Source organism: Ischnura elegans, chromosome 9 (genome assembly GCF_921293095.1).
Source record: "Ischnura elegans chromosome 9, ioIscEleg1.1, whole genome shotgun sequence".
Classification (NCBI taxonomy): Eukaryota; Metazoa; Arthropoda; class Insecta; order Odonata; family Coenagrionidae; genus Ischnura; species Ischnura elegans.
The window spans coordinates 7262439-7279741 of NC_060254.1; the positions used below are offsets into that span (position 1 = coordinate 7262439).

Here is a 17303-nt window from a genome sequence, read left to right on the forward strand (position 1 = left end):
TACATGATTTATACATATGTATACAAAGGAATACAATCGTATTACGTCTGTATATTTCACGTAAAAGTGGCTCAAAAGTCCCTCAGGATGTATGTATACATGCGTATTACAAATTGGAAATCTGAATATCCTTACATGTAATATACATATGTATCTGCAGGCCCTCGTACACGAATTATACATATTGATTTTCTGACCCACATCCACTTAATATCAATATGGATCAAACGGATGAATAAATATAAGGAAACCAGAACATACAGATAATAAAACATTTATTCAAAGAGAAAAATAAAATAATACACACAAATAACAAGTGTGGCCATGAATATTGCTAACAAGCATTAAGGGCCAGCAAACAGTAGGTGAAACTTAGTTTTAAAAAATGGCACAAAGATAAATCAAGTACAAACAATGGTTTGAGTTGGAAAATAGAAAAAAATGTTAGCATGGAACAAGCGTTGTAACCCATTGCACAAGAAGAAACCTGAATTCAGGAAACCAACTCTGCACAATTAACCACTTTCTGAAAGGAGAAAAGAAGAAGTCAAGTTTAAAAGTCATGCAAAAATATATCTTTTTGTAAGATCTGAATAGGAGCTCAAGGCCTTTCAATTTGAATTCTGTGAAGTCTGTAATTTTAGTACTAATTCTGTATTCTGAATGCAAATGAAAGTTTGGCTTCTCTGCTAGGTTCCAGACATAAGTTTTAAATTTTTTCATTTACCAATTATGTCGAGGTCCCAGCTAGCACAGATTTGACATTGTCCTTTGAGAAATCATATATTTTGGGGATATGCTTTCATTTTACAAAATTAATAGCCTTTCTCTTAAGAAGAATGAGAAATATGAGAAAAGATCATATGACTACTTTTAAATATAAATTAACTAGGGAAAACGTGAATCCATTGGTATGCTTATTTATTACATTATACTAATTTATTAGTACCATGATTTAGTATCGGATGATTCACACTGAAAAAATATAAACTTGTGATATCAAATTTTCAAACAAATAAATTTCATACATAACCGATAATTTCAGGCTTAACTTTAAGAAACCTCTCCATCATGGATAAAAAAAATTTTTTCCCTCAAACCTTACCTCGGTATTAACAATTCCACCTGGTCTTCTGGCTTTGCTTCGTCGTCTTTTCCGTAATCCATTCTCCTCTTGTCCAGGCCAAGCTATTTACATCGTCGCCTCCTGGGTATGCGCGAAAGAGCATGAAAATAAAATTATAATTAATTAATTTGGCCCATACGCACCTCTTTCTTACATATAATGACAAACTTTCGCATGAAAATTACGTATTTATCTTGTGTTAATAATAATGACGAAATGCACCTTGATTGACTGCATTTCAAGATGAAAGAAATATTACATTTTGCTTTAAGGGAACCGATATTACACGACCAATACTTCTTGCTCGTTAAATAATTAGAAGTAGAGGGCAAAACCGCTCGGAACCTCGAGGAATCTATTAGTGACAAGGCTACGCTGATAAGTCTAAGGTCAAAGATGTTATGACTAAAGCATAGGATAACTAGGAATGCAAGAACTACAATACAGTAGGTTGTGGTAATAAACAGCGATAAAACAACTTACACGTGAACGAAAACATTCCTTTAAACAATTTTTTCTGCTCTTAATTAAGAGAAGAAAAATGTAACTTCAGCCGCGAAGCACGGAATTACTATACGACGCATAATCTATTAATTTATACGTACAAGATTGACATTACTATGTTTTACCATATAACTTCAATGGACACCAGTCTCCTCGATACATAACTCAACAAAAAAGGAAAACAATAGCCAAACATAAACAAAATAATTACCTCTATTGGCGCAATGTGGTCAATGTGGTAGTTGTATCCAAATATACTCAAATAACATAATTAATGTAGTCTATTTATGCGTACAATATAATAAAAGATAAATCATACCTTACCTTAATTATCCAGTGACAGGAAACTGTTGGAGCTGGCTTGCACGAATCGCAATAACGTGCGGGATTGAAGCACATTTCCAGCAAAACATAGCTTCGGTTTGAGCGCACCATCCACACGCACCGGTTATCGAGGATTAAAACACTATGTCAATTCTTCCAATACGTATAATAATACAAACAAATATAAAATTAACTATACATCAGTAGCCGGAGTTCCTCCTACAGCACGTTCTTGACGTTCTCGTAGTCTCGAACGAAATGCCGAGCTAACTGTTAACGAGATTATCACTCCCACTCACTTCCCTAGCTTGTTGCGACAGAATTGAGAATTTAATTTTTTTGTTTAAACAGTTAATTTAAAATATTGTTTAAAAAATTAAACTTCGCTTTTACTTTTGCGCTGTGCAAGAACTATTTTTTGTATTTTTCATGTATTGTGACCCATTTTCCATGTGTATATTTCGCGGATGGAAACTGAATTTTACATATGTAATACGTCTGTATTTCGCGTGCATTTACAAATTAACATAAATATGGTCGCCATACTACCCTTGCTCACATCGATCAGTATATGATTTATTTTTAAGCTTCCTGGGTATAAATTCGAATGGATGAATGATCATTGAAATGAGGAAATCTGGCGTTTGCAGTGAACATATTATTTCTGCATAAATGTTTCTGAACATTTCACTAGACGCCACGAAAATCCACCTGTCAAAAATTACAGGAAATATACATAATGTATATTTTGTGTATTTTTGACCACATTTACATATGTATTTCCTCTGTATTCATACATATGTAAAAGTAGTAAGTGTTACACGATATTTACATTTGTATTTTTGACCACATTTACATAAGTATTCAAATTTCAAAAATACAAATGTATTTATCGTGTAACACGTACCACTTTTACATATGTATGAATACAAAGGAAATACATCCAATAATACATATGTATTACACATGTTATACATAACAAAAATAAATATGTATGTGACCCATGAAAATACAATATAAATACATTATGTATATCCAAATGTGTGCTGTTGGGGATAGTCCACGAATATTCCCAGGATATTCCTTCAGGAATATTCCCAGGATATTCCTCAGGAATATTCCCAGGATATTCCTCAGGAATATTCCCAGGAAATCACCATAAGAATATATTGATATTTCTATTGGAATAATGCCATGAATATCTCAAAGATGTTCTGGAAACATGGTGTTTATTCCAAGAAATACAAAAATCCCATAATTATGCCAGCCTTCTGTATGGATATTTCAGCATTGCTGAGGGTTGAATTAGGAAAATGCATTTTCTTTGGATTTATAAATTAAATAATATTTCATTACTTAGTTGGATTTAAATTGCCATTTATTATAACCAAATTACAAAAGGTATGAACAAATGGAAGGCCTCAATGTGAGGTAATATACCCCAAAAAGTACTGTTAATTAGTGGTTATTTCTTTACCTGGAGCTGAATATTCGTCTGTGAGGGGCCCTAAGTAACAATAGATGAACAACTTTTCCCCAATAAAACCTGTTGGAAATTAAAATGCAACTAATAAGGGGAGACCATGTACCTTGCTCTGCCTTTTTCGATGACGTATTTTTATGGCATTTGAAATGGCGGACACATCTCTGAACTGATAGTGGTTACACTGAATGGGCCTTAGCTTGGTTGCAATTAATTAAGTTTCGAGCGGTATTTTTAACGAGCGATATTCCCAAAATAACATTGCACTGTTCAGATGGGTCAGTTGGTGAAGTGGTGAGCGTCTTCAGCTCTCATCCTGGGAGCCAGGGTTCGAGGCTTGGTCACGGTAGTAATATTTGTAGTCTTCATTTTGATCATGCGGTGACAAGTATTTCACTAATTTGAAAATTTTTTTATCATCATAACGGGGATTAGGTATTTAAGCAGAGTCATTACGGACGCGGAGATATGACGGTAGCATACACTACACTAGAAGGGTTGGTGTGCGCTAAAATGTTAATTTTTTGTATTACTTTCAAATTAAAAACGAAAAACTTTTCTTCCAAAAGCACATTCCGTTAAGGCTCAGGGTGAGCAGCAATGTGAGTGCAGATGTAATAAATAAGATCACAAAACAAATATAAATTGCCATATCTCTCTAATACTTGTAATTCACATTACTCCAAAGTTTACTTCAAGTACCTGCACATACTGAAAGAGCCATTCCAAAACATTAGTTCAATTAAAAATAGGATGGAATAAAGGTTGATTATTTAAAATCAACAATTACGCCAAATTGTGTCTTGTGCTCACCGCTTCCCAAAATCTTTCGCAACCTTCCAGCATAATAACAAGAGGATCACCTACAAATGTAATTTATTGTAAAAAAGCCACAGTCATTGCCCACCGTTAACCTTTCCTCATGTTTTTGAGGATGGTAGCAAGTGTAGTCTTCATAGCTCCCCGTTCGAAATGACACTGCTTAAATACATAAATGCCGTTGTGATGCTAAAAAAATTTTCTCACGCTTATGTTTGCTGCAATTAAAATTAGTGAAATACTTGTTGCCGCATGATTAAATTGAAGACTACAAAATATACTGCTGTGATGAAGCCTCGAACCCTGGCCCCAAGGATGAGAGCCAAATAGAGGCACTCATCACTACACCAACCGACCAATCTGTACTGTGCTGCATTATTTTGGAATTATATAGGCATTAAAAAAGGTGGAGCAAGATAGGTGGTCTCCCCTTTTTAGTTGCATTTTAATTTGCCATTTACTATGACCTAATTACAAATTTTCATCCTCCATTGAATCAATTGTTTTCTTCGCTATCTCCATTTTGCAACGGCTGACTCATTGCCTTCCTATGAGAAATAAAGAAAAAATAATTTATGTAAATGCAAAGTATACAATACTAAATATTATTAATTTCCATGCACAATACTATTCTGTAGTGATATTTCATTTGACTTATTAAGATTCTCATATTTACTTGAATCAGAAATAGATTTGAAATGAGCAGCAATAAAGAAGGATATTAAATATTTGAAACAGATCCATGGCTAAACAGCGAAATACTGTGACAGAGAATTTTTTATCTATTGAGATACACATAACTATAGCAATCCATAGGTCAACCAATTACATTATTAACTGAAAGTACATTTATCATAACTTACTTCTTCCCCCTCTCAATCCTTTCCTTAGCTTTAGCCAGCCACTTCTTAACAGGCTCGGATGTTTCATGTTCCGTAGCGTTGAACTGTTGTCTCGTTACATCTGAAGATAAAAAGAAGCAACACAGTTAATAATGCATAAATACATATTGAAAAATAAAATTACCATATATTTCTTTATGGTTGAAATCTTCCGGAGAAAGGACAAAAAAATGATTCCCTTATTTCTTGTCTCACAGGAAATTTAATAATTACCTATGATAATTTTACTCAGCTGCAGTTGGCAGAATATCATCTTCCCTTTGCCTCCCTTCCACGAATAGAGCGCGGCTACTTCATTGCCTAAAAGGTATGGCATCATTCTGAAGATGGCATTTCTGATATCTCGGCCACCAATAGTTTTTAAATGGTCCACCTGTTAAAATATATAAAGATGTTAATATAATTAAGGTTAGTTAATTACATAATGAAATTGTAAATGTATCCAACAGAAGAAAGCATCCATAATAGGGTTTAATCTCTGTGTGTCACCACAATATTTACCAGCTGATACATGGAGTACTAATGTTAACTTTTTGTCAAAGATTTTTAAATTATAACAACTTACAACCATTCGGCGCCGCTCCTTTTCTACTTTGAGTTTTTCCACAAAAGTTTCCACGTCTTTCAAAGACATAAGAGGAAACAATTCTGACATGTCATGGTTATGGTCTTCTCTTCCTTCATCCGCATAACCTCCTCCAACTTTCTTCTCCAGCCGATCAAGCCTGGTCATAATCTCTTTCTGCGTAGATATTATGGTGTTCAGCTTCACTCCATGGCCAGTAAGGAGGCGTAAGATATCTGCATTACCTATTGAAATAAAAGTTGCAATGACTTTCACTCCTCTAACCATGGCTGTACACAACAACTGTCACATTTGTTTTCCTACGTCATTTATTACAACTTACTTATTCATGATACATGTTAGAATAAAGAAATATTCTTATTTGACATTGAACTCAAGCAATACGAATTTTTGTAGTTACTAGCACATATCAAAGGCTTGATGGCTTGTATGAAATGTATGCATATTCTTCCTTTCCGACCAAAAACGCACATGAGGTTACACTACTGCTAGTCTTTTAAGAGCTTCCTTCTTTCATGAGCTTACCAGATGAATTGGCCTTTTCAGATTCTCTGGATAAAAGAGAAGACGATGGAGCACTGTTTACAATGTCAAAGGAAAGACTTCCTGAACTTTCCTCATTGCTAGATAATCTCCTCTTCTTGAGGGCAGCTTGATCTTTCTTTCCCTTTTTATCCCCACATTTCCCATTATTGCCATCTAATCCTTCCAACTGTTCTGCAACTCTAGTGACAGTTCCTACAGAACATAACAATACAATAATTAGATGCAACCCAGTTTAGGGGTGAATGAACATTTTCGTTATTTCAGAGATATTTTGTTAGAAAAAGAGCAATAGTGACTGCTTTATGGTGGCATTATGTACCACAATTTGTCACAAAATACAAAAAGACCATGTCCCTTTCATATCACTATGCACTTCAAATATAAGAATTATGAAGTTACCTGCTGACTTCACTGATTGAGTTCCTTCATTGAGTTCAGTGTCACTGAAGGAGGGAAATGGTGCCAGGCCATTTTCATCAGAGGAGGAATCGATTCTTTCCTCTGAATCACTGCTTAACTTTCTTTCTCTGATCTTTCTTTCTCTTATCTTGTAAGCAGCTCTCTCTCTTCTTTTTTTCTTCTCAGTCTCTTCTGGCTCAGTATTAATGTCAGAAAAAAATTCCACTTCTTTCAGTTTCTCCCGTCCCCTTTCCATGTTTCCTACAGATTGATTAAGAAAACTGCATATAAGAACAAATAAAATGTACTAAAGCTAAACATAAAAGTTTAATTTAGGAGTTGCACTTTAACATAGGAGTTGCATTAAGCTTAAAATTAAATTTTAAACTAGTGAAGTGGATTACTTACTTGCATAACCCCAAACTTTTTTAATGGGGTGCTTCAACCACCCTTTCTGAGGGTCCTCCACTGCTTCCACAGCCTTATAGTATCTTTTATCATTAGAATATGATGGGAAAAATGCTTCTCCTCGGCTCTCATCCACAAACCATTTTGATGGGATGATTTGCAGTCCATCAAAAAACTCGACAATAGCAAATTGCATATCTGCTCTCGACATCCTATTACGAAAATTACATTTGCTGTGAATTGGTCAGTTTTTAGCATAGAAAGGCATACCAATCAACTTAAAAGCACATAATAGAGTATGTACTCACAGACAACAATAACATAGCCCACAAGTGAGTGTGACCTTTACTACTATTCTAACTGTTTTCTTAGCCTCCTCCTGACTGAATTTTATTGTAAACAATGGGTATTTTATGGGTAAACTGTTCTCGGGATCCCCACCGGGTTAAACTTTCATAACGGCCAATGCCAATATACATTCAGCCCTGATGATGAGCACCGAGATGGAGCTTGAAACGTTGGTCGTTATGAAAGAATTAACCCGGTGGGAATCGCGAGAACAGTTCACCCACATAATTTGCCGGGAAAGCATCCAATCATATTTCAATGGGTATTTCATCGCACATTACTCGTGTGGAGCAAAGGAAATACACATAACTCATTATCACCAACGGGAAGAAGGACACACTTTCCTAAAATTTGATCAATTCCCCACAATGATAATTTCTGTGTAGGTTCTTTGTGAACAAGGAATATATTGAGCACAGAGGATTTACATGGAATTGTAAATAGCTCACTTTTCTTCTCCATTGCTTGACCCACTACATAAATTTTCTCATCTGATAATACCAAATTCCTAACAAACACAACTACACCATCAGCAGTGTACAAAAATCCATCGCACTTCGAATTCACTTTCACTTCACCACCAATAATATTTGATATCCTGTATTGGGCTCCACTCAGACTACACAAAGGGCCATTAAAGTGTCTTGATTTCTCATCAAGTTTTCCAACTGAAGTTCTAGAGGGAAATCTATGGCCAGAAAGTTGTGTTTCTTCTATGCGCCGGTGTATTTGCTGCAGTGGCCTGTCTGACTTCCTTATGAGCTTCTTAATTTTTTGCATGTAGTTCTCAAATGGAAATGCACTGAAAGAGTCTAAGCATCCAAATTTTTTGGCATCCTCACTCAAGTGAATAAGCCCATGAATATTATGGGACATGAGGTGTTTACCGTAAATTTCACCAAATGACTTCACAAAATGCTGCAACAATTTCTCAGCATACACCAGATGAGTTGCAATATGTGTTGCACTGCACATAATCCTGATGGCAACAGAGAGAGATGTGAAGTGATGATATATTTTTGATGGCAGGAAAGCTTTTAAAACAACTGGACCTAAGTATAGAAGAAATTGGCGAAATTCTGTTGCTTTCCAGAGTTTAACATATTCTAAACTCCTTGGTTTACGTCCAAATTCACAAGGAATATAACTTCTCAAACACTCCAACTTTTCAGAAATACATTTAACCTTTAAATGATTGAGCCTGTAGCGAAGGTCACCACTCAACCACAAATATAACATTTTTCTTGTCACCCCAAGACAAACAAGGTGCATGTAGTCAAGGGGGACATTTGTCACCAATCCAAAGTTTGTTATTTTTTCAAGTTCACTAGAACCCTGGTGGTAGTCTTCATCATGCTTCGAAACAAAATCTTCATCCGTCCTCTTTGGTGCATTTAAATCAGGAAAACACACCCTACCCTCTGAATAAGTACCTTCAACTTGACATTTTGTGCAGCTTGAATATCCTCCATGGTTCTTAACACTGAGCACAAAAGCTTTAGCAGGTGCATCACATACAATACATTTCAGTCTTAAGTTACAAATGTGACCATGATAATTAATACCAGACTGCTGTAGACTGATAAATTCTTCAACAAAATCACTTAGAAATTCATTGCACTTGTCAGGCTTCTTGTTGCCATGATATGCACCAATCATAAAAACTTCTTTTGATGGATAAATAGAGCCCAGAATTGGCCAAATTGTGCTACTAGAAGATTTGGATATTGGGAGCCCATCTATGCTAACAATAAGTTCAATTGTTTCCAATTGTTGGCCTTGATAATTAGATAAAACATCTTTGATTCCAGCTTGGAGCCCTCTATGCCAATAACGGCCAGGGGAGACCATCCTAATCTCACTCTTTCTGGGGGTTTTTAAGAGTGTCCTTGAATCACAAGGCATATCATTGTGACCGTGCTGTTTTAAAATCTGTAGCAACTTCGACAGAGCTGAGTGACTTACTTGTTCCTCAGTTGCCCACAGAGCCAGATCAATAGAGAGACTCTCACGTTGTGATGCAAATGAATTTAAAATAATCTCATCTTGTGCGATTTCAGTTCCATAAATCTCAGAATCTTTAGTCGTCTCCAAGTTTGGGTGGCTATTATCCATTGATGACATTTCAGAGCCATATTCTAATGACTCCAAATCACATTTTTCTCTATTACACTCCAGGGATTCTTTCAAAGACGATATCGGAGAATTATTTTCACACACATGGGCGTTAGAATTTTCGTCATCAGATACTTTGCTGCTAAGGGAAGATACATTAGCTAGAGGTGAATCATGGGTGACGATCACTTCCCTAGCGTTAGGTACCAAGGAAGGCCCGGAAGGAAAGAATTCCTGAAGTCTTCTTTTGGAAGCAGCACTTGCTATTCTCCTCAACTGCCTCGAAGATAACTCATGCAAGAATTTACTCCTCCTCGGCATGGTATTGCAATTATTTCAATATTCTGAAAGGGATAATATCACTTAAGGGTAAATTTAAGTTTGTTTTTTTTTAGTTCTAAGGGCATCTCTAAAACTATGAAACTCATAGTAGTCTGCCATTTGACAACTAAACTTCTGTCTCTAGAAGATGCAACAATAGGGGCAGAAGAGTTTCCAATAATTCTTAACAAAGTCATCTACTTCTTTCCACGTTGTAAGATAAAACACATCGGTTTCTAAAGATCCTATTTTCAAGTAATAAAAGTGAGTCCTTGATGCAAACAGATAGCACACTACAGTACACTCCCGATTAACCCGATGCTAATGACGGGGGAGAGACGGCACGAATAATCGGATAACCCGGGTAACCCAAACTTTTACTTAAGTTTCTTGCAATGTTATTAATTTACCTAAAACAAACAATATAATATTAATTATGCCGGTATTCTGTTATTTTAGAGTGCTTCCCGGACTCAATGCGAGCTTTCTTTGCCAGTTCGCGATCTTTTTAGCGGCGATAACATGGTTTTACTCGTATTATTAACCCTTTCATTGCTGTGAACGTACCTATAGTACGTCCGCACGGCAGACTGCTGTGGACGTACTTTCTCTTCCTCCCCACCATGCGGTCAGCACTTTCGCTGAAGCACTTCGAAGGGTCCCTAATCCAGGACCCTATCCCCGACTAGCTCACCCACGCAGGACCCGTCTCCTCGACCCTACCAGCAGGCAGCCTCCCTCCCGCAAAGTGACCGCTCTGACTGCAATTTGAAAATCAATCAATCAATCCGATCATCAAAAAATGATTGTTTTCATCGCACTCCTGCCAATGAAGCAATCAAGTACGTCTTTGAACTGTGTTTCTGCAATGAAAAATAACGATTTTTTTTAACTTAGCTAAAATGACCATTTTTCCGGTTGTTCGCAGCCACGCGTTTTTAGCAAATTTAACAAAATCTTTTTCATTGTAGAAACACGGTTGAAAGACGTGCTTGATTGCTTGATTGGCAGGAGTGCGATGAAAACAATAATTTTTTGATGATCGGATTGATTGGTTGATTTTAAAATTGCAGTCACAGCGGCCACTTTTCGGGAGGGACGATGAGACGGCCCTGCGTGGGTTAGCACTTCGAGGATAGGGCCGCGGATTAGCGACCCTTCCGAGGGTGTACCACGCCCATTATTGAAGTACATATCCCATGGGCCCACGAAACGCATTTTAACCTTTTCGCCGCATGTGAGGAGATAGAACAGCAGCGAAAGGGTTAATGCTCTATATAAGGCTTGGTTTCGAAAATAACACATCCGTGGCTGTGTGATCACGGATACAGTAAAGTGGTCTGCGCGAATGCTTCGAAACCACTGCTCGACGTCGGAAACTACTCTGTCAGGCACCACGCCACGTAGTCACGTCTCGCACAACTTGCCCAGGTTGCAAACTGCTGCGGGACGTGTATCCGTGATCACGGAGCGCGGTCACGCATTGCGAGGCTTGGAAAACAGGAACGGTGCTCCCGTCAATGCAGCTAGCGCGCGATCGCTTCCGTTTTACGAAGGGGATTCTAATGGGAATAATAAGCCCGGTGTATCCTAGCATTAATTCATCAATTCCGATGATTTTGCGTCCGATTTTATGTTTTATAAATATTGAAAAAAATTGATCAAGAGTGAAAATCATTACGGATAATCCGCAACCCGGATAAACCCCAGCCGGATAGTCGGGAGTCTACTGTACCACAAACTGCTCAGAATATACGAACGACTTCTTAACGAATAATTAAAATCATCAAAATATATATTGTAGATAACACCACCCCAAACAATATGTTTTAGTAAATAACACTACTGTACAGTAGCATGACTTACCTTGCCAAGAGATGGATAGACCAGCAGCACAATTTCACAGCAAATTCTTCGTGCTTGGTAAGTAACGCACGGGTAACGTAGTTATATTAAAGGATATTATAATTGTGATCAAGTATTGTAAAATAACCACACTACCGCTTACTCAGAGTAAATATAGTTTTGTCGCACTAGCCTCAACTGACACTCGCAAAGACACTAGTTTCGAAAAACGTGGTCACCCGGATGTAAAGTCAAAAGTAAAACCAGTAAAACTGCGAAAAAAACTTTCCTTAGGATTTTCACGACATATATGAATCTCACCAATTTTAAAATTGCAAAAGCAAATATTCGTACATTTTAATCTTTTCTCTACTAAAGACGTTAATATATTTGTGGACTTTTCTTGACCCGGGAGTCGAAAGCCGTAAATTTTTGTCGGAGATTTTCTTACACAAGCGATCGAATGCCGAATATATACGTTTCCCAGCTTTCCCTCTTTTATGACGGTCGCGGGTGTATGACGTCTTTGTTTCGGGACCCAATACTGCGGGGTTTAGGCTTTACCCTCAGAGTTCGGGAGCAACTACCCTGACCCTTCGTCTTTTATTACCCCTCTTAGCGGTAAAAGGGACCGCGGTCATGCAATTGTTTATCCAGTCAGTTTTCAAAATAAATATTTGTTATTTTCTCAATAAATATAAACTAAGAATTGAATTCTTTGTCTTTTGAGCAGCGTTTACAATTTTTAAACGAAATTTTACGATAAATATTAACTTATATTTCGAGTTCTTTATAAACATCAACATGGAAATTGATGCTGCATTAAACGCGTTAATATTGACCTTAGAACTTCGTTTAAAATTTGACAAGGCTCAGAAAAAATGAGGAATTCAATTCAAAGTCTGCAATTCACGTGCAAGAAACAATTATCCATGTGCCAAACACATATAAGCAACCCATGAGTTGACCTCGAACCAATGCCACAGGTATTGTCGTAAACCCGGGAAGGAGGGAGCACAACTACCCTCGGAGTCCGAGATAATGCGGAGTTCTCACTGGGAGGGGTCGAAAAATGTTGGAGCTGAAAGCGTGTGATTATCCGCGAGACACTTTTTAACGAATGTCCTCCAAAAATGCTCCGTATCAATGGCGCAGCGAGGAGGTTTTGGGGGATAAATTCCCCCCCTCCCCCTGCAGAGCTCAGAGAAATTTTTAAGTTTAATCCATTTTACTTAATTGGATTAATATTACTAATGGAATAGGTAGCGTAAGAATTAATAAAATATCCCTCCTAAAGCCATAAAACTCACCATTTTGAACCATTTATCTTTAAAATTCCGCAATTTATTAATCACGCACCTACCGCTTATCCTGGTGGGTATTCCATACCCCCACACACCCCGGTATTAGTTGCACTTAAACCCCCCCCCCCAAGCCTTAATTCCTAGCTGCGCCCCTGCTCCGTACCACTAGAAAGAAGAGTCTCTAGGGGCTCAGTACGAACAGCAGTCATGCTAAGGCGAAAACTCCGCCATCTCGAGCGGTTTAAGTAGTTATTCTTATTATTTTGTAATATCATTTAGTAACCCCTGTGACTCAGTTATTATACGTATAGAAAAGCCCGTTGTCAAAAAATATTCCGCGATTATCCCACAATGGTTCGCAATGTCCCTCGGACGAAATAGGAATATAGGGGATCAAAACGGGATATCCCAGGAATATCCCATAATGATTCGCAATAACCCTGGGATGAAATAGGAACATTGGGGATCAAAACGGGATATCCCAGGAATATCCTGTGCTGTGTGGGTACGCACTCAGCGGGAAATTTTACTTTTTAATTACAAATATATCATTCTGCTTCAATTTATGTTGGATATAATGATTATTTCGTGTTCATTTACTGCATATTTGCCCTGGTTTTCGCTCTTTGTTTCTATATTGCGCATTAAAAGCCAACCACTGCAACGGAAAGGGTCTTCGACGCTAACCTGGTGATGTGTCAAATAGTACAAACTAATACATGATAAACTCAAATTTGTACTCCAGGAACACTACGATGTCGAATTACTCACAATAAACAGAAATAAGCACATTTGACTCCGCCGGTGCCGGTGCCGCCAGGTCTATAAATAGAAGAAGAAATAGTAAATAATAAACACGGATAACTTTGCAAATCTAACAACAAAACAGAGAAACCGGAGGCAAATACTTACTGAATGAATACTAGCAAATATTTTGAACTATCATCAATCGAAAAAGAATAATTGTGAAATAATAAATTCAAATGTGTGACTCCTTTCGCCAGACTTCCAACTGTACGTTAATGCTAACACCAGGATTTTATCCACCATTTTTCTCTTAATTTTAAAAATTCGCATCGGCAATAATAAGAGCATAAAATCAAATACAGCGAAATTACGATTGTAAAAAAGCTGTTAATAAGTAGGAAAAGGAGCTGAAAAAATTATGAGAGACAGTCCCGACCCCTAAATCTTCACTACCCGAGCCCAAAGCGTGCCCACTAGACCACCGCCGCGGCGACCCGTTAATGTCAAAATTCATATAATAGTTACTTGAACCACTAAGGGTAAAAACCGGTGCAAGTATGCAATAAATGTTCACGAAATAATCATTACACCCTACATAAATAGAAGCGGAATGATAAATCCGCAGTATAAAATAATTTGTCCCTTTGTGTGCATGTATATAATCACAAGCGGAATGTCAGCGGAGTGCAGCAGATACCTACGAAAGGAGTATAGGATACTAAATTTCCTTGAGAAGCAGAAGTGTTGCCACTAACTTTGTCCTAAAACTTTTGAAAGTGGCTGTACGTGTAACTCTGATGTAAATATCAGTGAAATTACGGATATTTTCACGTAAAAATCCCCATCTCTGAGTTACTCTTTCATTTTGATGACAATTGTTTACCATTTTTCATAGTACGAAACTGAATTTAACATTTATCAGGAACATTGGTGGACCATAGCGAGAGCTCTGCTTTAAAAAATGCTGTTCCAACGAAATTTGAATGCTAATCCTAAAAGAAACGGAGAGAACCCCGAATTTCCTCCCTTCAGAGGGCAAGAAAACAGCTATAGCTATAGCACATTTGTTCATTTATTTCACAATTTACCTCCGGAAACTAAAAAACAGTAATAAGCAAAGGATTTTATGATGGTAAGTCCACAAATTAAAAAATCCATGGTAATAGCCGTGATTACTGTCTCTTTCAAAAGTGTAAACATTTCATCTCAAGGAGTTTCATTTCAATGAAATGATTCTTTTTGAGAAAAAAAAATTGTCCAGAGTCCCTGTTAATAATGGCAGTACGCTTCTAGTATCTGCGAGAACAAAATTAACATTGTGTTTCACCATGACGATAAACTTTTGGCCAGTATTTCCACGAACGCAGTGTGTTTACGGCTTCTTCAAGCATTACTCTCGCGACATTCATGAGGTTCACACGTCACGCGGCGTCAGCCAATAGAAATACGTTTCGCGCCGTGGGCGTGGCCGAAGCTCTTGGCGGACTTTCAAAGCTACTTATCTCGGTTAAAAATCGAATTTGAGCTCTAAAATTTGGCGTGTGTGTTTTTCATTCACATCTTTTTGGTTTTAAATAACAAAAACCAATTTTTAATTTTGAGTGTTCCCTCCTATTATTACCATGATTCTCTCTGAAATTTTCAATTTTTTGTGCGAGAAATTTTTTGTTCCCATGTGGCATGAGATGTTTCCCCAGTTTTTTCCCCAGAATCTATCTTTTAACTATTTTATTTCCTTGTCACTACACGACGCATCTTTAAGATACACGTGTACTTGAATTCTTTTCTATTGAAATTGTGGACTCTTACAATTTAAGCCTAATTTTCGAATAGCTTGAAAAGAACCATTGATGTCCAGGGATAGAGAGAGCCAGGGTGTGAATGGGTTCTTCTGGAAGAGTTGGGGACGGTCAACCATACTTTCAGCGAGCGGTCTCTCATCAGTTATCAGATCAATTTTGCCGTATATGTAGTGAATGAAATGAGTTTTAATTTTAATAAATAGTAATGTAAACAATAAAAAATTAAAATAAAAGAGATTTGATAAACAATGGCAATAAGGGGAAGTTTATAACCCTTCTTTCTATGTTTGTATACGAGGTGTGTTCAAAAAGTATCGCGAATTTTGAATTTTTCGCGGGTTACGTATAATCGAATTTCGATTTTTTTGTGGCGTTATGTTGGTACTCATGTCTGTCACTTATGCCGACAAGCTCGGCCATTTTGAATGTTTACTTAATTGTTGACAGCTGCTTTGCTTGCACGTGTTTTGGATCGTCTTCGATTTTTACCATGGATCAAAGAACCTGTATCAAATTTTGTGTGAAAAACGAAATTAAGTGCGCGGATGCATTCCGAATGTTGACTGTGGCATACGGAGAAGCTACCTTGGACCGAAGCAACGTTTATCGGTGGTACAAAATGTTCTCAGAAGGCCGAGAAGATGTGAACGACGAAGAGCGTGCCGGACGCCCGAGCACTTCAACAACAGACGAAAAAATTAATGAAGTGGAGAAAATGGTATTGGCCAATCGTCGAATCACCGTTAGAGAAGTTGCTGAGGACCTAAACATATCGATTGGCTCGTGCCATTCGATTTTTATCAATGATTTGGGCATGAGACGGGTCGGGTTGGGTTGGGTTGGGTTTGGGTCCGCGACGACCCAAATTTGCTGCAGAGGGTCATAACTGGTGACGAATCGTGGGTTTATGGTTATGACGTGGAAACCAAAGCTCAATCATCTCAATGGAAGCTGCCGCACGAACCAAGACCGAAAAAAGCGCGCCAAGTTCGGTCGAATGTGAAAGTTTTGCTGACAGTTTTCTTCGATTTCAGGGGCGTGGTGCATCATGAGTTCTTGCCACAGGGTAGAACGGTCAATAAGGAATATTACCTGCAAGTTATGCGCAATTTGCGCGAAGCAATCCGCCATAAAGGCCCAGATTTGTGGAAGAACAAAAATTGGCTTTTGCACCACGATAACGCCCCTGCTCACACATCGTTGCTTGTGCGCGACTTTTTGGCCAAAAACAACACACTAATGATGCCGCAGCCACCGTATTCCCCAGATCTGGCCCCCTGTGACTTTTTCTTGTTCCCTAAACTGAAAAGACCCATGAAAGGACGACGTTACGCTACGATTGACGAGATAAAGACGGCATCGAAGGAGGAGCTGAACAAGATTTAAAAAAATGATTTTTTGAAGTGCTTCGAAGATTGGAAAAACCGTTGGCACAAGTGTATAATATCTCATGGGGATTACTTTGAAGGGGACAAAAGACACACTCTTTCTTATAAGCGGCTGTTTCTTCCAGCTTACTGATAATACAGGGCCGCAGGGTAAGTGGGGCTGCAGCGAAGTCCATTTCGTAGAACTATAGCAACAAGTACAACAAGTACTGGCTTATTGTTTTGAAGGGACTACATTTCACTTGTAAATGATTAACTGCGTTTTTTCAGCTATTAGATATGTAATTGAGCTTCATATTAATTAATTGAGTTTGAATTTTAGCAATAAACGATTAC

General features: G+C 37.7%; 1 protein-coding gene across 1 annotated transcript; it reads right to left on the reverse strand.

Annotated features, from left to right (window-relative positions):
- Positions 1-3319: 3319 nt before the first annotated feature.
- On the reverse strand, positions 3320-5757 carry LOC124166026. Its single transcript, XM_046543601.1, has 4 exons — positions 5724-5757; positions 5372-5531; positions 5120-5219; positions 3320-4804 (listed from the first exon to the last, which is right to left on the reverse strand). Exons 1-4 carry the CDS (start codon positions 5727-5729, stop codon positions 4753-4755), a joined length of 318 nt encoding a protein of 105 aa, XP_046399557.1. The 5' UTR covers positions 5730-5757; the 3' UTR covers positions 3320-4752.
- Positions 5758-17303: the final 11546 nt, after the last annotated feature.